Source organism: Sinocyclocheilus anshuiensis, unplaced genomic scaffold, assembly GCF_001515605.1.
Source record: "Sinocyclocheilus anshuiensis isolate Anshui unplaced genomic scaffold, SAMN03320099.WGS_v1.1 scaffold147, whole genome shotgun sequence".
Classification (NCBI taxonomy): domain Eukaryota; kingdom Metazoa; phylum Chordata; class Actinopteri; order Cypriniformes; family Cyprinidae; genus Sinocyclocheilus; species Sinocyclocheilus anshuiensis.
The window spans coordinates 333,741-354,989 of record NW_015549585.1 but is presented as its reverse complement, the minus strand read 5'-3'; the positions used below and the strand labels follow the sequence as shown (position 1 = coordinate 354,989).

The window sequence follows — 21,249 nt, the reverse complement described above, 5'->3', positions numbered from 1 at the left end:
TGTTTCTTCTTAGTTTTTTCTTATCAGTTTTGTATATTAGGGTTGTGTGTTACACCTAATGTTGTTAAATGAATGTTTATTGCATTATTTCAGTTTCATGCATGTTACCGTGATGGTGTTTGGTGTTTGTGTGAATGACACTCTGCACTTCTATATATGTTATTATCTAAAAGCTGCTTGTGATGGGCTTTGGTTCATCATGTGACTTTCTCATCACCACCTGCATTTGGTGGTTATCAGTGTATTACAAACGTACAAAACAGATTTCAGTACTTCAATAGGTTGGTATATTAACATTATATCAGTTAATGAAATTACGGTATTTAACTGTAAATTTAAGTTAAAACCGTAAAACCTAAAACGTTGCTACCATATTTTTTTACAGTAAAATTCCGGCAAACACAGCTGACGTTTTTTTACCGTAAATTTTACGGAATTTTTTTTACAGTGTACATATTGGTACTTAAAGTGTACACATTAGAACCTAGTAGGTACAAAAGTGTACCTTTTGAAAAGGTACGGCCCCAGTGACAGCTGTTGTACCTTTATTTCTGAGAGTGTACAAGTGAAAGGATGAGCTGCAGAGAGGATGCATTAATGAGAAAAACAGCACAGAAAGTGACTGAGACGCGGAGAGAAAATCTGTATTACAGATTAGCATAGTGACCTTGAAAGCCTGGCTCTAATGCTCTGCGCTGTGTTCCTTGTGAAGGATAAAAACCTCCAAACGGAGGCAGATGGAAACGTGCTTTAATTTCTTTGCATTCTACAGCGACTTCAATACAATTAACAATAACAACTAATAGCTGTGTTCATGTTAACATGGTGTTCACAAGATGAGCTTCAGAACGCAACAGATACTCACAGAACGAGCACCTTAACATGTGAAAGACTAGCTGATGGGTTCTGCAAACATTACAGCCATGCAGTTCCTGATACTGATGCATTCATGCGTCTCTTCAGTGGTCATGATGTTTCTGCACATCTGTGCTGGAATCACACACTTTGAGATGAATTTCCTCACAGGAAGGAAGGAACAATACAATCTTTAATGTTTTTATTTCTTCTAGATGCAACTTAATAGTGATTCAATTCTTCTCTGTTTTTGTTATTTCTGCTAACAACAAGGCAAGACTTCACAACAAACTGATTCATTTCTTGTTTCATCGGCCGAAAAAAAAAGAAAAAAAGATTTGAGCTGCTATTCAATTGAATTTTCTTGCTCTATTTTACTGGTAGTCAACAAAAAAGCATAACAAATCATAAACAAAATGTTCATAAATAAATATATAAATATACCAAAGTAGTATAAATATAAAATGTTATTTAAAAAATACAAATATAAATAATAATTTCATAAAAATTTACTTTTGTAATATGTATAAAATATAAAATGTTATATATAAAAACTTGTGTATTTAAAACCTATTGTTTTTAAACATTTATTTATAAATACATAATTAAATAAAAATGTTTAAAAACAAAAGTCTACATATATATATATATATAACATTTTATATTCATATATCTAGGTATATTTATATATTTATTAATAAACATTTTATTTGTTTTTGTTGACATTCATAGAGCAATAAAATTAATATTTCTTCATAGGAAAGAATGAATGAATTAATAAAAGCACAGTTATTTCTCATCACTCTATACTTTAACTGTATGCCAACAAAAAGATAAGAAAACAAAATGTTCATAAATAAATAAAATAATACAAATATATGAATTTAAAAATACATAAAATATTAAAATATAATAGAATTTTCTCACAGGAAGGAAGGAAGGAATAAATCTTAATTCTTGTTCTTTATTTCTCCTGAGAAAAAAGTTAAGATCTCATTACAAACTACCAAAACCAAATGATCCAAGCCGCTCAATTTTTACTTAATTCATTAAGTAAAACATCTTAATTAGACAGCTGCGATCGCTCTACTTTTTATCACCAGTTTTTGTGTGATAAGAAACCTCTGAGGAACACAGATGGACCTCACAAAGCAACAAAAACTCCTTATCACCACACTGAAGGGATTCATTCATCATTTCTATAAGGCTGGGCGATAAACAATATCGTATTGAGATTGAATGTATGTCAATAACAACAAGCTCTGGACATTTTTACTCAATATAGAAACGTGGCAACAGCTAGTCAACTATTAGCATGTGGCTACTAAGTCTGCATCTGCTGCTGTGTCAATGAATGGCACAAACTCAAAAACACGATACTCACGCATTTCAGCATCTTAGTTTCCTCTCAATACGAGGACAACACATGAACTGCATCTCTACAGCTGCTCTGAGAGTCACTTCACCAGCTTTAACCATTTCAATTGAGAAAAACTACCGTCAAATCAGAAAGATCTTCACGACAAGCCGCCAAAATAAAAGTCCGGTTTGACTTGAAGAAATTATAACTGTAATATTGTATGCTAAAATGTACCTCTCAACGTATTATTATTTTAAGGAACATCATATAACCAAGATATTTTTTCATTCATGTTTTAATTGATACAGTTCAGATTTTTTTGGGGACAAAAAAATAAAAATGCTATATTTTGTTGTAAAATAAGTGATATTTTCAATTGATTACATTGATTAAACTGTTAAAGTTTTATTAATTAATTTTATTAGACACCGTTTTTAGATGTTAACTTTGTATTAAATCACAGAATCCAGAAAAAATCAAATGGAAAAACAGAATTTAGGGAAAATAAAACTGATTTCATGGGGCCCTACATTAAAAGGTAGTTAAATTTAGGGCCCCAAAAGTTACGTTTACATTCATTGTCAAGGTTTATAACAAACATGTGGAAAGCATTTCCTTCCCCATTATTGGTAAATTAATATTTTGATACAACATCGCCCAGCCCTAATTATCAAAAAAAAAACAAATTATATATTTTTAATCCCGTATTTTCAGCATCTCTTTACATTCTTAAAAATGAAGCTTCTTTAATGGCATTGATGGTTCTGTAACACTTTACAATAAGATTCCATTAGTTAATGATAGTACGTGTATTAACAAACATGAACAAACAATGAACAATACATTTATTGCAGTATTTATTAATCTTTGTTATTGAAAATACAGTCGTTCATTGTTAGTTCATGTTAATTCAGTGCATTAACAAGCACAACTTTTGATTTTATTAATGCATTAGTGAATGTTAAAAATTAACATGAACTAAGATTAATAAATGCTGTAGAAGTATTGTTCATTCTTAGTTCATGTTAACTAAAGTAGATAACTAGTGAAGCTTATTGTAAAGTGTCCATGAAACCCCAAAAGGTTCTTTATAGTAGAAAAGGGTTCTTCAGATTATTAAAATGTTCTTCACACTAAGAAAAAAAATGCTTCTTTTCAGAACTGATGCCTGAAAGGTTCTTTAGGGAACTAAAAATGGTTCTTCTATGGCATCACTATGAAAACTCCCTTTTGGAACAAGTATGTACTTAATTTCTCAATAATACTAATGGCAAAACCCAAAGATGCCGGCATAAAATCTATAAACTGCATTCAACATTACATACTTTAGGAAGCAAGTGAACATCAAGCTTTTCAGAAGCTAAACTACATGAATAATTGCGTTTGGCACTTTGGCAAAGAGCTGAAGGTGCATTTAAACAGCACTAAGGACGACTGAAGATAATATGCAATCATATGCAAGTTCCTGGCATATAAACACTCCCACTGGTATCGACCGGCCTAATTCACAGAGCCGACTCACAGCTCTATGCCATATGGATTACAGCACAGCCCTGGCTAAATCAGGAACACCCTCTTCTCTCCAGCCGCGCTTTATTCCTCAGGAGCTCGGGGCTCAGGATCGGGATTTGAATAAGGTGCAGATCGAGGTCGTGACCCGCAACGGCACAGCTGTGAGGACGGATGGAAGAACGGATCGTGGAAAAACAGCGGACGGATCAATAACTGGACGCTGGCCTGAAATGTGCAGCTGGAAACTGCCAGAGACAGAGAATCTACTGGAAAAACAGGCTTGTTTCATAGTGCGTTTGCAAAAATCATTCATTAGGATTCCAAATCTGGTTGACTAATGAATTTGCCCATTTCTTCTTGTTTTTGATTGCTGAATGATTCAAATTCAGACCAGTTGACACATGAACTTAGTGAACTGATTCAACGGTTTCATCGATTCAGAACAATGATTCTTAGCCGATCTCATGAAAAAATTTAACTCTTTTAAGACTCTAACTCTAACTCTAGCTCTAACAAGTTGGCGATTTCTGCAAGTTGTATGATTTGTACGGATGTAACGATTCACTCAACTCACGATTCGATTCACGATTTTATTTTTTTTACAAAATGAGATTTAAGACAAATGATAAATTAAATGTGTCCTTTTATTATTGCTTGGACAAAATGCTGCACATTTCTTTGTGAAATTTAAATATAACACTATAATAATATACTAATATAGCACTTGTAAATGATTGCTCTTTTGTTGGTTTTGATTGCTTCTATTGTCCTCATTTGTTAGTCGCTTTGGATAATTGGTTTCTGCTGTAAACAAAGCAGCGCTGCACTTATGAACTTTAATATGCGTTATACAGAGCCAAGAGGGAAAGAAAAAATACCATCGAAAGACAGGAAGTTCCCCTCAGACATGCATTCATATAAACTAATCGATTTTCAACCGGCTCGCGGTTAATCGTTACATCCCTAATGATTTGATTTGCATGAAAACTTCAGATTTTTAGAGAAAAACTAAGCGTGAAGGTTCATCCCTAAACTTTTGAAAGTCCATTTCTTATTTCTGATTGCTGAATGATTCAAATTCGGACCAATAGATTCATGAACTCAGTGAACTGATTCAATCCATGAACGGATTCAAACGTTTCATAGAATCAAAATAACGATTCACTCACAAATCAAAACTTTTAAACAAGTTTTACCAATCCGATATTTTACGAGTTGCTTATTTTGTATGATTTGATTTGATGAAAACGCATGATTTTTAGAGAAAAATTGAGATCGTATAAATTCGTAAAACGTAAAATACTTACGAATTGCCATGAGAGTGTGTTGGTTTTACTTTATCCAGTATCAATATTTAGCCGATAAATAGAGTTGTGCATAATTAAAAAATAAATAATCATTATATATAAACATTTCAATAAATGAATTTTTTATTAGGTTTATTAAGATGACTTTTTTCCTGAAAATCTGAAATTTAAAAAAAAGAATTTTCAAGTTTTAAGCCTGATTAATGCAAACACCCACATGAAAAAAGAAATATAGATTGAATTTAATAATAATTAACTTTTTCTCTTTCTCTGAGCAAAAGTTTCGATTTCAAATAATTCTTGTTAAATTTTCCCAAAATCTGTACTTTTACTTTGTCAACAAAAAACATGACTTAAAATATACTATAAAAATACTATAAATAAAAAACGGTAAATATAAAATAAAATATATAATATATAAAACCACTGGGAAGAAGTACTTTCAAGAGGCTTCTTCTAATGGCTTCTAAAAGCTTTGAGATGGACATGCCTTATACTTCTCTAATCATCTCATGATCCTGCAACACATCAGTCGACACACTTCAGACTCAGAGAGCGAAGGGATCAAATGACCGAGGAGAGGAGAGGAGGAGCAGAAAGCAGGAGAAAAGAGGAGAAGTCCAGCACTGCAGACCTCACCCAGTCTCTCAGGACTTTCCTCATTTCCTCTAATTCAATCTCTGTTTGCTCCGAGCACATCAGCCATCGCCCGAGCTCCACACCAACATATACCCTCATACAGGAAACATGCCTTTTATTTGCTTAACTGATATGATGCAACTGCTTTGTTTGATTTGTTAGAGCCATGCATATCTGGTTCAAGCAAAATCTGAACATTAGGCAGAATATTACAGAAATTAACCTAAATTAAGACATGATCTAAGCCTGTACAGAATGTTCTGACACACGCCTTTGTCAAACTGTGCAGGGCGTGTGTTCAAAACTACAAAACACTTCTGAAAATGATGGTCGATCTGCAATGACGCAACGTTCAGCCTGGACTCTGAGACAAAACTGGACGTTGCAATTAGTTTTGCTTTGATTCGTTTTAATTAGTTTTTTTGCTTTGAGGTCGCAAAGGGGCTCAAAGCAGTGAGTATCAAAGCAACCGGGCAGACAAATGGCTTTCAGTTCCTCTGCCTCCATCGGGTTAGATGCTCTCAGACCCAAAAATAAGAGCGTAAATTAAATTCCAGGCAGCCCGAGGAGTGGCAGCTGTAGAAACACAGGGAAGACTTGAGCTGTTCCCGATGGAGGGGGTGTTTCAGGCATGTGCTCGTTCAGAACGAAATGAAAATTTAAAAAAAAAAAAACATTTGTTGTCTAAATGCATCTTATAGATATTTTGGCCTCGTAATGTTCAATCAAACTGGATTTTCCAGTGAAATTAGAGACTTCTACAATTATTATTTCATGAGTTTAAACTCCGCCCCTTCAAGTTCGCAAACAGACACGCCCCTATTTTTGAGTGCCACGCCCACATCTCAACATCCAATCATCAACTGATGCATAGCAGCGAGTCCTCGCCCAATAGTTTTTCTGTTTCGATAATTTGTTAAACTTGGATGTGTCAAAATACAGAATAGAAATAGAAATAAAATAGAAATAAAAGAAAAGATCTTTCGCTATTACCATTTCATCATGACTTTAAAAAAGTCAAAACATACCCTGCACTTGGGAAAGAATTACTATATATACTATATTATTTATTAAAATTAACCAACATGGTGAATGCCACAATGGTTTTAAAGTGCTTTATTAATAAAAATATATCATAAAATGTTTCCCTTGTGTTCAATTTGTGAAAACAGCATGGGAAATCATGCTTTGATTATTTTTTTCTGTTTTACTTTTGCATTTAAAATTTTGAATGTATTTAGCAACAATTATGATTATTATGATTGATAAAAAATCAAATTCGAACTTTTCAATAATTTGTGTATGATTTTTACATAGCATTAAGAGGTCTAATTCATGTTCAACCCAGTTCAAAAACTACATTTACTGATTGTTTTGAATCCTAAAGCATCTGTGATGTATATGAAAAGTATTTTATTAATAAAAACATTATTTAATATATCTTTGTTATAGATTTGTAAAAACAAAACAGCATTGGAAATCATGCTGCTTTGAGTATTTCCAACAATTTTTTTTCCTTTTCATTTTTAATCTAGTTTGCAACAATTACGGTTATTTTTAATTAAAAAAATTAAATTAAATTCAAACTTTTCTAACTAGATTTACTGATTACTTTAAATGTTCATATGGAAAATATATAATATATAATTTTGCTGATACAAAATGAATGGTGAATTCTGCAATGATTTTAAAGTTAATTTATTAATAAAAATATAGAATTCGTGTAATTAATAATTAATAATTCTTATTATAGAATTAATAAGAATATAGAATAGAACATCGCTTTGTGAAAAACAGCATGGAAAAATCATGCTTTCATTATTTCCAATTATGTTTTTTCTGTTTTACGTTTTGAATTTACCATTTTGAATTTATTTAGCAACAGTTATGGTTATTTTGATTGAAAATAAATTTTAAAAATTCAAACTTTGAAGCAAATACAAATAAAAAAATGTTTTTAGAGCAAATACAAAATCCAAAATATATATCAAATAGTTTCAAAGGCTGAAAAGACTGAATTTGTTTTCTAAAAATATATAAATAATATTTTTATATTTTTTTCTAGCTTTATCAACATCCAGTCCTAAAACAAACAGTACTCTCTTTCTAGGGGCCACCCATAGGGACCATGTGTCCCTCACCTGTTGTCCACCGTCATGACAGCTGGTCCACAGTCGCTTACAGCCTCCAAACCTCGAGCGCTCCTCCCCTCTTTAACACAAAGAACACCGAAGCCCCCACCACCTGTCCTACTGTAACACAGTCTGTGCTGTGAAATGAATTCACCCTCGCCGTACAACAGGTATCCCTTTATAAAAAAAGACCATGGGATATTGTGTCGCTGCACGCTTCGCTGCTCTTGAGTGGGAGCCCCATTTTGTTGGGAAGTGTCGGAGGGAAACTGTGCTGCTGTTATTGGACTGGTGCACCGAAAGCCATTCACATGATGGAAATATCGACAGAAGAGTCTATGAATTCTACTGCTTGTTTTGGCTGCGATGAAGAGAATCAAGCAATTCACAGAAGTGCAGGAAAGAGCTTTGGATTTGATTAATACAATATAAGCATGTTTAATGAGTTATGGTTATTTTGATTGAAAATAAATTTTAAAAATTCAAACTTTGAAGCAAATACAAATAAAAAAATGTTTTTAGAGCAAATACAAAATCCAAAATATATATCAAATAGTTTCAAAGGCTGAAAAGACTGAATTTGTTTTCTAAAAATATATAAATAATATTTTTATATTTTTTTCTAGCTTTATCAACATCCAGTCCTAAAACAAACAGTACTCTCTTTCTAGGGGCCACCCATAGGGACCATGTGTCCCTCACCTGTTGTCCACCGTCATGACAGCTGGTCCACAGTCGCTTACAGCCTCCAAACCTCGAGCGCTCCTCCCCTCTTTAACACAAAGAACACCGAAGCCCCCACCACCTGTCCTACTGTAACACAGTCTGTGCTGTGAAATGAATTCACCCTCGCCGTACAACAGGTATCCCTTTATAAAAAAAGACCATGGGATATTGTGTCGCTGCACGCTTCGCTGCTCTTGAGTGGGAGCCCCATTTTGTTGGGAAGTGTCGGAGGGAAACTGTGCTGCTGTTATTGGACAGGCGCACCGAAAGCCATTCACATGATGGAAATATCGACAGAAGAGTCTATGAATTCTACTGCTTGTTTTGGCTGCGATGAAGAGAATCAAGCAATTCACAGAAGTGCAGGAAAGAGCTTTGGATTTGATTAATACAATATAAGCATGTTTAATGATAAGATCATACTGACGCTAAACAATCAATCAAACTTCAATGCACTAACTAAAATAAGCTGGAGCCAATTTAAACCAGTTTCATGGGATGCAAATCAAGGTTTCATTACTCAAATAGGCTAGAAACATTCATGCAAACGTTAAAGGAATAGTTCAGGCAGAAATGGAAATTAGCTGAAAATGCACTCACTCTCAGGCCATCCAAGATGTAGAGTTTGTCTATTCATCACATTTGGAAAAATTCACTCCATCAGTTAATGTCTTGAGAAGCCAAAAGCTGAAACAAATCCATCATTAAGACTTTTTTAACTTCAAATCGTTGCTTCTGGTTAAAATACACGAGTCCATAATCCATAATAACGCTTCCTCCAGTGAAAAAGTCCATCTCCTGTTGTTTCTCACATCAAAATCCACACACATATTTGTTTTGAACTGTTTTGGCTTGTAAACGGTACTTGATCTGTGCAGATTTCTCTCCTGATACAGACCAGGCGACTTTTTCACTGCATTATTATGAATTATGGATTATGGGTTTGAAGTTAAAAATGCTTACAATCACGCAGCTTTTGTCTTCTCCAGATGTGAACTGATGGACTGGAGTGGTGTGGATTACTTGTGGATTATTGTGATGTTTTTATCAGCTGTTTGGACTCTCATTCTGACGGCACCCATTCACTGCAGAGGATCCATTGCTGAGCAAGTGATGTAATGCTACATTTCTCCAAATCTGATAAAGAAACAAACTCAACTACATTTTGGACAGCCTGAGGGTGAAGATATATTAAGCAAATTTTTTGAGTGAATTATTCATTTAACATGGATTGTTGTATTGTTCTGGTAGTAAAAACCTCCAGAAATCAAGTAGATAACTATAAACATGTCAACAATTCAATTTTAACCATTTTTCTTTTAACTAATAGCTGTTGCTGTGCCATGCTGAGAGAAAACAAGCCAAGAAAATTGACTGCAGATGAAGACGCCTACAATAACACTCCTTGCGGCAATGCATATTCTTGTCGCATTATGAATTATAGTCTAATACGTTTCAGAAAAGCAATGCATGAAATCGAGATCCAAAGCACCTGCATTCGTGTAGAGTTTGTTTAAGGCCAAACTGCAATGCTATAGTTGTAAAGCAAGCTAAGGATGCCTGCTTGAGCAAATAGGTCTGCATAAAGCTGATGCATCAAGATGGAAAAAAAACTAATGCAGAGTGTATTTTCTGTGCCAGGCTCTTAAATGCCACTACACTCGGAAAACCTTCCAAGAGCTCAACCAGAATCAATGCTTTTACTAAAAAAACTGACTCAATCATATGCCAAATCTTGATTGAAAATATAAAAGGGAAGGGGTAAATATTAATTAGAGTAGAAATGAAAAAGAAATTCGTCTTCCAGAGAGCAAAAAGCAACATGGTGTTGACTGAAGCATCAAATGAAAGGCCATTTCACACCAATGTGAAGAATGTTTCATGAGAACGCAATGAGAAATAGTTCCACATCAGATCTCATTCACACCATATGCATCCAAAGACAAAAGTTTATTTAAAGAAACAGAATGCTCATTTTATAAGGAGTCAAACCTTACTTGAATAATACATATGCCTACACTCTTAAAAGTAATGGATATTTATTGCCATTTATGGTTCCATGAAGAACCATTAACACCCATGGTACCATAAAAGGTTCTTTACAGTGGAAAAAGAGTTTCAAAATGGCTCTTTTAAGAACTTTTTACTGGAAGGTTCTATGGGGAAACAAAACTGGTTCTTCTATGGCATCACTGCAAAAACACCTTTAATTTTAAAAGTGTATATGCATAAAAAACTCCTCAGAAAATCCTCATATCCAGGTGCAAATGTCACCCAGAGACTAAATGTGGCCATAATATATAGTAGGTGTGGCTCTAGTGTAAAAAACAAATGGAATATGTGAGCAGCGTCACTCCAGGGTGTCCAACAAAACCATCTGGAGCTGCTTTAAATTCCGGTGAATTTGCAAGTTTCAGGTCTTCTTTAGCACCTCCAAATCCCCTCACGCCTCCCACCATTAAACCAATGAAATATCCTGCTGTCAGAGCACACAATGCACTCCTCGCCATCTCTGGTGAACATTGCCAGGAGAGACAGAATCACTATGGGGACTGCGTGGCGCTCGGCAGAGCATTCAGGCTGTGTTTGAAATGGCAAACTATCGTACTAATTCATAAGCATCCTGTACATAATAGTCTAAAAAATTCTTGCATTTCCCCTCTTCTACGGTTTGCTTCCTAATAGCGGTCTAATAAAACTGCTGAATATTGTTGGCTCTTTGACAAACTGCATCAGATAAATGCATAAATGCAAATAGCATGTGAAAGTCAGAACTCATCAAAATAGAGCTACAATCGAATGCACCATTCCTAACTATCCATTTTCTGTGCCTTTTAACTTTTTCTTGACTCAACATTTATGCTAAGAAGATATTACAAATTGGAATACAGTGCAAAATAGCCATTTTAATATCTGCAATGACAACTGGACTCAACACTTGTTGAGTCATGCAATGAGGTCATGCAAAACGCATTTGAAACATTTATCTTCGTGCATACTATTGAAGAACAGTTACACAGTACGCTAGTATTGCATTCCAATGTTATGCGTCATGCGCGTGGCTTCATGACATCACAAACACTCGCGGTGCGTTACATGCGTACCATTATGACATCATGTCCGACTGTACTAGTCTCATGGTTGCCATTAAGCGCTAATGTGGCAAGTGCGTAACCGCGCAAATGTGCGTTATTTATTTAGTGCGATTTTTGCGCATCTGCCCAGATTCAGAATAAGCACGCAAAGGCCGCATTAGTGCTGCAGCATGACAAACAAACACTCTCTGTGTCCTTGTAAAACAACCTCTGAAGCGACTACCACAATTTAAACACACAACTGTAGGGAATGTCACGAATAGCCTTTTATTATCATTCACAAACGGACGCGACGCCCAAAGTGTGAAAACACAACGACTGAAGGATGTTAGTAACCCGCTGCGGTTCTGTCGCGCAACAGTAACGTGTGAAATGGTGATTTCTCTTTGGAGTACCGCAGTGAGATGATGGGCACCGGATCAACATCCATTTAGGGTCTAGAGAGTAACGCGCCAGATTTACACATTTATACCATTCGATTACGAGCTACCACATCACAAACTGGTAAATCATACAGATTACTGATTACAGTAACCTCTGGTTATGCAAATGCATGTCTGCGCTTTGAATAAGGCAAAACTCCAAGCTCAGGATATGACCACGCCTGTTTGCATCCATATTCTACTGTACCGTTATTCCACAGCTCACGTCTATTATTCCCACTATCATAAAACTTCAATATTGATTGTATATAACATTCAATATATTAAATAATAATGATTATTTGAACGCATTAAGGCCTCTAAATCTGGATCAGCATTAAATACACCTGGATTTATATCATTGACGCAAACTCCTCTCATTTGGACTCCATCACCACCCACGTATTTATGAGAAATCACTGTTATTATTGCGGCAAACGCGGTCTACGCGAGCGCATTTCAGCCTGTGTTTTCTCAATAAAACATCCGAGGATAAAATAAAGGGTTTGTTTGTACTTACCGATAAAAGAATACGTGATAAACTTCACTGCCTTTGGAGTCCGCAGCGCGCAATGAGCGAGAGAGAGGCTAGACACACTGCGCTGGGAGTGACCGATGCGCACTGCCTCCCTCCCCGTCAGCTGCTGCACTGAGACGCGGGGCGGGGAATCTGCTCGCCCTACTACGGCGAGACAGCTCGGCCTTCGTCATAGTAGTGGGGAGAAGTTTGATTGAACCGACTCACTGATTCGTTTTTTCACTGATTGTGGTTTTGAAATTGCGACTTTCACCATAGTAGTGGAGAGAAGTTTGATTCATTTGAGCGAATCGATTCGCTCCTTTGTATGAACCGATTCATTCGTTTTTTCACTGATTGTGGTTTTGAAATTGCGACTTTCACCATAGTAGAGGCACAAAATCACTTTCACAGACTGTTACATTAACTGTTGCCTCCTGGTGGAATGACCTGCCCAACTCAATACACACATATACACACACCTTGCTACGTGTACTGCGTTAGGCTAACCGAGACTTGTCATTTGCACTTATATATTGTTGCTCTTTTGTTAGTTTTGACTGCTTCTATTGTCCTCATTTCTAAGTCGCTTTGGATAAAAGCGTCTGCTAAATGACTAAATGTAAATGTAGTAGTCTGCAGAGGATTGATTCGTTTTAGCGAATCAATTTGATGGTTTGAGTGAACCGACTCACTGATTCGTACAAATGAATGAAGTCTAGCGTGATCGCGGCGTTTCTACGTATTTGTTTAGAAATTGCGGACTTCGTCGTATAGCGTGGAGAAGTTTGATTTGTTTTAGTAAATCGATTCGATCGTTTGAATGAACCGACTCACTGATTCGTTTCTTGCGTTGAGGTGCGTATAAATGAAGTCCTGCGTGTTCGCGACTTTTCTTTATTTTTTGAGATTGCGGCCTTCATCATAGTGGCGTGGATTAGATTGATTCGTTTATAGCGAATCAGTTCGATTTTTTTAGTGAACCGACTCACTGATTCGTATGAATAAAGTCCAGCGTGGTAGCGGCTTCTTTTTGTCATTGTCAAATATTTAGTTGCTGTTTATTTTTCTGTTACTTTAATAAATAATCATGTTACACTATTATGCCTCGAAAAATAATTGTCAAATGGCGTTATGATAAAGCGTTGAGAAGTCCGAATCATGTTCGAATCGGTTCAAAAACTAGATTTAGCCTACTGATTCTTTTGAAGACTCGCTCAAAAGCGTTTGCTCGGCCGTGCACGTGCGACGTACTTTTGTTGTTGTTACATTTTTAGTTACGTATAAATTGTTTATCACTGTTTAGATATTTTATTTCAAATAAAATACCTACCAAGACTGTGCCAAACGTTGTTTATAGTTCTTACTTGTTACTTCATACTGTATGCCTACTCTGTGATTTGCAAAAGCTCTGCGAATCAATTCGGATGAATCGACTCAAACGAACCATTGACTCACTAATGAGCTGTTCTAAGGTCAGTGGATATACAGTGTTTAGGCCAGACATCTGTGATGCTTATGGATCCGTGCTTTGATATAATATTGAAATATGATGCACTTTAAAATGTCAAAACCTGTTTCTCCAGAATAAATGCATTTAAATGCAATGCTATGCTTCTGTGTATAAACATCCACGCAGCTATGAGCAATTGTTTTTATTCTTGCTGTTGTTTTTATTATTTGGGATCTTCCCGAATGAAATAATAAACCTTGTAAGTCAAGTAAAACATATACTGTGCTGTTGTTAAAGTGGTCAGTCCAAATATTGCAGACCACTCTCATTAAGTATTTATCAGCACGTGTTTCTTCTCCAATCAGATGAAGAGCATGCTGCGTTATACACATGGCTTCAACCACATTCATAATTCAAAGAGAAGGCCTTTCATACATAAAGAACCAGAATGGACACTGTTGGGTGGGTCTGGAAATTGTCTGTCCAACCAACAAGGACAACAAGCTCATCCACATCAGCTGTTTAGTGTTCACACGTCATCCTGGTTATGGATTATCTGCTTGCATTTATCATTAATAATTAGCTGAGATTTCAATGATTCATACTACTTCATAAAATGACTTTTTTTAATTCAACAGAACATTCAGTACCAACAACTGGAGATACAAATGTCATGATCCAACCCTAAAGGAACGGCAGCTGTGAGTGACGGGACACATGAGACGCTTTACTGCAGGATTACAGAATGTGTTTGCACCAAAACAGGGACAGTTAGTCTGGATACATGCAAACACCTCAGTTAATAGCTGAAAAAACAACAACATGTCAGGGTCACATTTCACCCCAAAAAAGAAATGATATTTGTGCTATAAAAAAAGAAGACATTGTTTGCATTGTGTCGTTATTTTCATGACAATTAAAGACTTTTATGGGCGATTTTAATTAATTTTATTCTGTAATTACTGTATTGCAACTACTATGATGTATATGCATATATAAATAATATGTGCAATTACAAATAATATATCAATTAAATATAAATATTAGATGAACAACTTAAACCTAAAGAAATTAAACTAAAATTAGAAATGCTGTCTTGGCAACTGTCTAAAATAATAATAATAATAATAAAAAAGCTTAAGTTGAAGTAATAAAATTACTGAAACTAAAACTGAAATAAAATAAAATAAAGCAACATATATATAAAAAAAATAAAATGAGAAAATCACAACAAAATGACTAAAACTACAATGAAATAAACTAAAGCTAAATATAAATATAAAAAACTAATTAAACGAGATAATCACAACAAAATTACTCTAAAACTAAAACTGAAAATAAAATAAAGCTAAATAGAATAAAAAAACTCAACGTAATTACTAAAAAATGAACAAAAATTTAAATGGAAACAATAGTTAAAAATTAAATCAAATTTATTATAATAATATACTATAATAGTATAATAAAATGAGAAAAACCACAACAAAATTACTAAAACTGAAATTGAAATAAAATAAAAACAAATCTAAATAGAAATATAACAAAACTAATAATAAAATGACAAAATCACAACAAAATTACTAAAAAATTAACTAAAATTTAAATGGAGACTGAAATTATAACATAAAAGCTCATTCAAAATATGAACATATACTGTAATAGTATATAAATAATACTAAAATAACTCTGAAAAATGCATATGTGAAACTTTCTGAACATACAGTAACATGAACAATACAAGTTAAGCTGAATTGATTATGACAGACAATAATTTTGACTCATCCCTCAGTTTGTGTATTCTATGTATAATATATCAATATCTATTATTACAAATAATATATATCAATTATTTTTAGATTACTGTAATGAGAATTTGGGTAATACGTGCTTCATGAAAATAATCTTCTTTCGTTATACAAAATCAAATTTTTTCCTTTTGGTTTTGAGGTGAAATATGATCTGGACATGTTCTTATGAGTTCAGTTTGCTGTCCCACCCGAACGAAAGGGATTCCCCTCCGTCTCTGGGAACGCTGATCTCTGGGGTCTCTCTGGTGGGACGGACCTCTTTTCTCTCCCACATCTGTTGAGCTGAAAGCGAGGCCAGCTGAGAGCAGTTCAACAGGTCTGCCGTCCCTGCTGAGGGCAAACGCAACCCCTCTGTGCTCTGGAATGTGTCGGGCCCCGTCGCCTCCCCGTCTCTCCACACCAACCCTCTGTGACGCTGAGAGAGAGAGAGAGAGAGAGAGAACGAAAGCAGGGGAAAAGATTTAAAGCAACAGTACACCCAAACAGTACTGCAGTACCACATTCAGTAGGGTTTGGACCAACAATGACATCAGAACTTCTCCTGTAAAGGAATAGTTCAGCCAAAAATGAAAATGTGCTTAATATTTCCTCACCCTCAGGCCATCCAAAATGTAGATGAGTTTGTTTCTTCATCAGATTTGGAGAAATGTAGCATTGCATCACTTGCTCTGCAGTGAATGGGTGCCGTCAGAATGAGAGTCCAAACAGCTGATAAAAACATCACAATAATCCACAAGTAATCCACACCACTCCAGTCCATCTGTCTTGTGAGGCCGAAATATGTGTGTTTGTAAGAAGCAAATCCATCATTACGGTGAAGAATCAGGATGGATATATGCACAGATCAAGCAGAGATTACAAGCAAAAACAGCTCTAAACAAATTTTGATGTGAGAGACAACAGGAGATGGGGTTTTCACTGGAGTAAGCTTTATTGTGGATTCATATTTTAGCCAGAAGTGACGGTTTAAAGTTAAAAACGTCTTAATGATGGATTTGTTTCAGCTTTTGTCTTCTCCAGATGTGAACTGATGGACTGGAGTGCTGTGGATTACTTGTGATGTTTTTATCAGCTGTTTGGACTCTCATTCTGACGGCACCCATTCACTGCAGAGCATCCATTGCTGAGACACTGATGCAGTGCTACATTTCTCCAAATCTGATGAAGAAACAAACTCATCTACATCTTGGATGTCCTGAGGGTGAGCACATTTTCAGCAAATTTTAATTTTTGGCTGAAATATTCCTTTCACGTAAGACAAAAGTCCAGCACATGTGCGCTGAGGAATGCACGCAGCTGTAGCAAACGGTTCGACTTAAAGTTCAAGGCCAGTCAAGAGTCAGTTCAGACTCACAGTAAGAGAAAAGCAGGGTGCGTACATCTGTGAAAGTTAGCAGATGCAGCGTCCTGACGGACTGTTCACTAAAATGATTCATTCCTTTACAGCGTGAAGTCATTTCTCATATCAGTGAAGCTCAGCTGCAGTTCCACTGCTGTTCATTTGCGAGGGTATGTTAGCTGTCTAACACTAAGGCTAAACCTAAGTGTGAATAACTTTATACTGTCACTTTCAAAAGGGGTTTTGGAAATTGATTCATGCATCCATGATGCACAAAGACATACTTCAGATAGTAACACAACAAAATCAACAGATAGCTCAGTCAGAGCAGCATGAGTTTGTCATATTAAAGACATGAATTAAGTTGAAAGAAAACTGAACACACGAGTAAACAATGTACAACTCAATACAAGATGAACTCTAAATGATAGATGGCTCTAAAAGTGAAACGATGTTACTGTTAGGTATAATGTACAAAAATGTGTTTCATATATTCCTATCTGCACTTTTCAGAGTTATTTTAGTATTATTTATATACTATTACACTATATATTCATATTTTGAATGAGCTTTTTTTTTACATTTTAATTGAACATTTTAATTTTAAATTTTTTGTGTCATGGTATTCGTTTTTTAATATTTCTATTTAGCCTTAATTTATTTTCATTTCAGTTTTAGTTATTTTTTCTTTTTGTATTTTCTAGTTCGTTTAGTAATTTTAGCACTTCAACTTTTAGTTAGCTGCCAAGGCATCGTTTCTCATTTTCATTAGTTTTTCATTTATATACTTATATTTTAATTTATTTAAATGATTGTTTATAGTTTTAGTTTACAATAACAACACTGGCACTTTTTATTGATTAATATCATAGAAAACTTAGTTTAGCATTTTAATTTGAAAGTTTTAGTTACTTTGTAGTGATTTCTATTTAGCCTTAATTTATTTTTATTTCAGTTCTATTTATTTATTTTCTTTAGTAATTTTAGTACTTCAACTTTTCAACTTTTATTTTGGTTTAGTGAGTTGCCAAAGCATTTCTATTTAAGTTTTTCATCTAATATTACTTATTTCAATTACCAAAAATGATTTAACAGTTTTAATTTTACTTAACAATAACAACACTGTCAGTTTTTATTAATATCATATAAACCGTAAAAATAAGTTCCCCACTTTCATATAATTTATGCACATATGGATTATGGATTATTTCTATGATACTTATTGTGCATTAATTGTGTTTTTGGAACTGGTCATTGTGGGTTTTTATTGTATGGGAAAGAGATATCCTTCAAACATTTCCTGTTTTATGACAGACAGAAACACGAGGGTGAGTAAATGATGACAGACTGTTGAATTTTTGGATATTTTGACAATGAAAAAGTCTCACCCCTCCTATGTAGGGCTGATCGTGTAATCTTCAACAATCATTCAGGTTTATGAAAATCTTGGAGTTTTTCTGACTGCTCAAGGGAACTTAGAGCAGGAACTGCAAACAATTAAAAAGCCATGTTTCATAAAAAAAGGGGCTGATGTCATATTTTATATATCAGCTAACAAACGCACCGATTCCAGTGGCTGCGGGTCTGATGGTCTCTCGTTCTCTGACTGGAGCGCCTCTCATCGCCTGGAAATCACTTCTCTGAGTGCTGGCTTTACTGTAAGGTGCTTTCACGGGAAGATCTTCTTTAGGGCTGTTTGACCACCAGTTAAACTAGCAAAAGGCACAAAATGACCAAAATTTATGAGATAATTATAATAGAACTATATGTACAATATACACAGTGTAAAGTCACTTTAGTTCACTAAATGATCCAATGAAATCTCCCGAAGATTACTTTTTTGATTACTTAATCTCACATAGATTACATTTGGGAATTAATATTCCCATAAATATATTTTTATGTATAACTATATATAGTCTTGACTACAAAAGTAAAAAAACAACAACAACTATTGAACATTTCCACTGTTTGGTCAGGAACTATATACAGTATATGGTAATAAATTTTTATATAAAAATAATTTACATTTAATTTTAATAAAATATAATACAAATTTAAATATATACATTTATAAAATGTAATAAATGTAATTATTTTAATAACAAAAAATAATAAAATAAATTTATTATTAAATTTAATTAAATGTAATACATTTATATAAATCAATGTTTATTTCATTAATGTTTTAAAATGTAGATAAATAAAATTAACATTAAAAATGTAAATTAATAAATCATTTTAAAATTTAAAGACTCACTTAAAACTGTTTAAATGCACATTTTACAAAGAAATTTGCAATTGGCAAATGTGATTTATGATTAATTCATGATACTATTTTTTTAATTAAAAGTGATTTATTAATTTATTGTCTTTTTGTTTTAACTACATTTTAAAACATGAATTAAATAAACAGTTTAAAATATGTTTATTAAATTGTCCAATTAAAAAGTGATTTATCAATTTAGTATATTTATTTATCAAGTTATTTTTATGTTTGTATTATTAAATTGAAAAAAAAAAAAACTGTCACTCCTACTCCTTCAAAATTATTGACTTTTTAGCTAAATTTAAATAAATATAAAATAAAATAGATCATCAATAAAATAGCATACATACAGGAAAATGTCACATTCAAGCATATCAAACAATTGTTTTGGCAAACACAAAATTAATTTATTCGTATAACTGGACTCTCGACTTTTTCCTGGTCTCCCCTAATCATAATATTTCCCATTAATATGCCTATATAACTAGCATTTCCACCTGTTCTGTCTCAGTACGTCTCGTCTCCATATGAGCGATGGGCTCATTAAGGAATCTGACATTAGTTCTGATGAATCTGGCGTTGTGAGGATGTGGGACGTTGCGGGTCTCAGACTCTCGTGGGTCTCTTGCAGGATATTTATGGTTCTGATCGACACGGACCGGATCGAGACGCTCTGGCAACGTCTCATCAAAGATCCTGAAGGTGTTCGAACTGCAGATACAGAAGACAGAGACGGTTAAAATGCTCAAATGTAGGTCTGTAATGAGAGTATTGAGGAAAGCAGGGCACATTTGAACAAATACTCACTGGAAAGACTCCCAAACCTTCTTTTTTCGAGGCAGACTTTTTTCTGCATAATGGTACATTTGCTTTTCCATTGAATAGTGAATGAAGAGACTTCAGTGCTGTTAGTGACAGCTTGAGTTTTTAAAGGTTGCCATGCAACAGTGACCATATGAAATCTGACACCCACTCAAAAGAGCTGCTACTATAAAACACAAGAATGCATTAGGAAAACAACACAACAGAATAGAAATGATGCAATCTATTTCTATAAGAGATTAAATCTTTTTGGTAACATAAAAGCACCATTGCATGTCATATTTTTTTTAGAAGTGTTGCAATAGTTATACCATTGTGTTAAAAAAAACCGTGTGTTTAAAAAAAAATGCTGAGCAAGGCTGCATTTATTTGATCATAAATACAGTAAAATATGTGAAATATTATTACAATTTAAAAGAACTGTTTTCTATGTGAATATATAGTAAACTGTAATTTATTCCTGTGATCAAAGCTGAATTTTCAGCATCATTACTCCAGTCTTCAGTGTCACATGATCTTCAGAAATCATTCTAATATGCTGATTTGCTGCTCAAGAAACATTTCTGATTATTATCAATGTTGAAAACAGTTGTGCTACTTCATATTTTTGCGGAAACTGTGATGCATTTTATTTTGTATGATTCTTTGATGAATAGAAAGTTCAAAAGAACAGCATTTATTTGAAATAGAAATCTTTTGTAACATTATAAATGTCTTTACTGCCACTTTTGATCAATTTAATGCATCCTTGCTGAATAACAATATTAATTTCTTGAAAAAAAAAATACTCCAAACTGTTACAACTCTTTATGCAGGAAAAAAAAGCACCTATAAAGCCGACCATGACTCGTGTGCTTTTATGGTGACCAGACCTGAAGTGAGAACATGTGTTTCCAGAATCACAATTTTTCCACAACCAAGAAAACACATCAGTGGAAAACTGAAAACAAACTGGTTTCCTGTGTTCTTTCACTACTTCCTGTCTGTTATTGG

At 34.2% G+C, this 21,249-nt stretch overlaps 2 protein-coding genes across 2 annotated transcripts in view; both read right to left on the bottom strand.

Moving 5' to 3' along the window:
* Window positions 1–12,658, bottom strand: part of sptbn1 (spectrin, beta, non-erythrocytic 1) — a 115,636-nt gene extending 102,978 nt beyond the window's left edge. Inside the window, exon 1 of the mRNA XM_016446292.1 lies at window positions 12,569–12,658. The gene's annotated coding sequence lies outside the window, so the exon portion shown is untranslated. The remainder of the gene's footprint in view (window positions 1–12,568) is intronic.
* Window positions 12,659–15,915: 3,257 nt separating this feature from the next.
* On the bottom strand, window positions 15,916–20,528 carry LOC107657969 (uncharacterized protein C2orf73 homolog). The gene is made up of 5 exons (XM_016446319.1): window positions 20,242–20,528; window positions 19,932–20,145; window positions 18,730–18,877; window positions 18,554–18,652; window positions 15,916–16,241 (listed from the first exon to the last, which is right to left on the bottom strand). The coding sequence occupies exons 1-4, from the start codon at window positions 20,310–20,312 to the stop codon at window positions 18,591–18,593; spliced, it is 495 nt and encodes a 164-aa protein (XP_016301805.1). The 5' UTR covers window positions 20,313–20,528; the 3' UTR covers window positions 15,916–16,241; window positions 18,554–18,590.
* Between the last annotated feature and the right edge of the window lie 721 nt (window positions 20,529–21,249).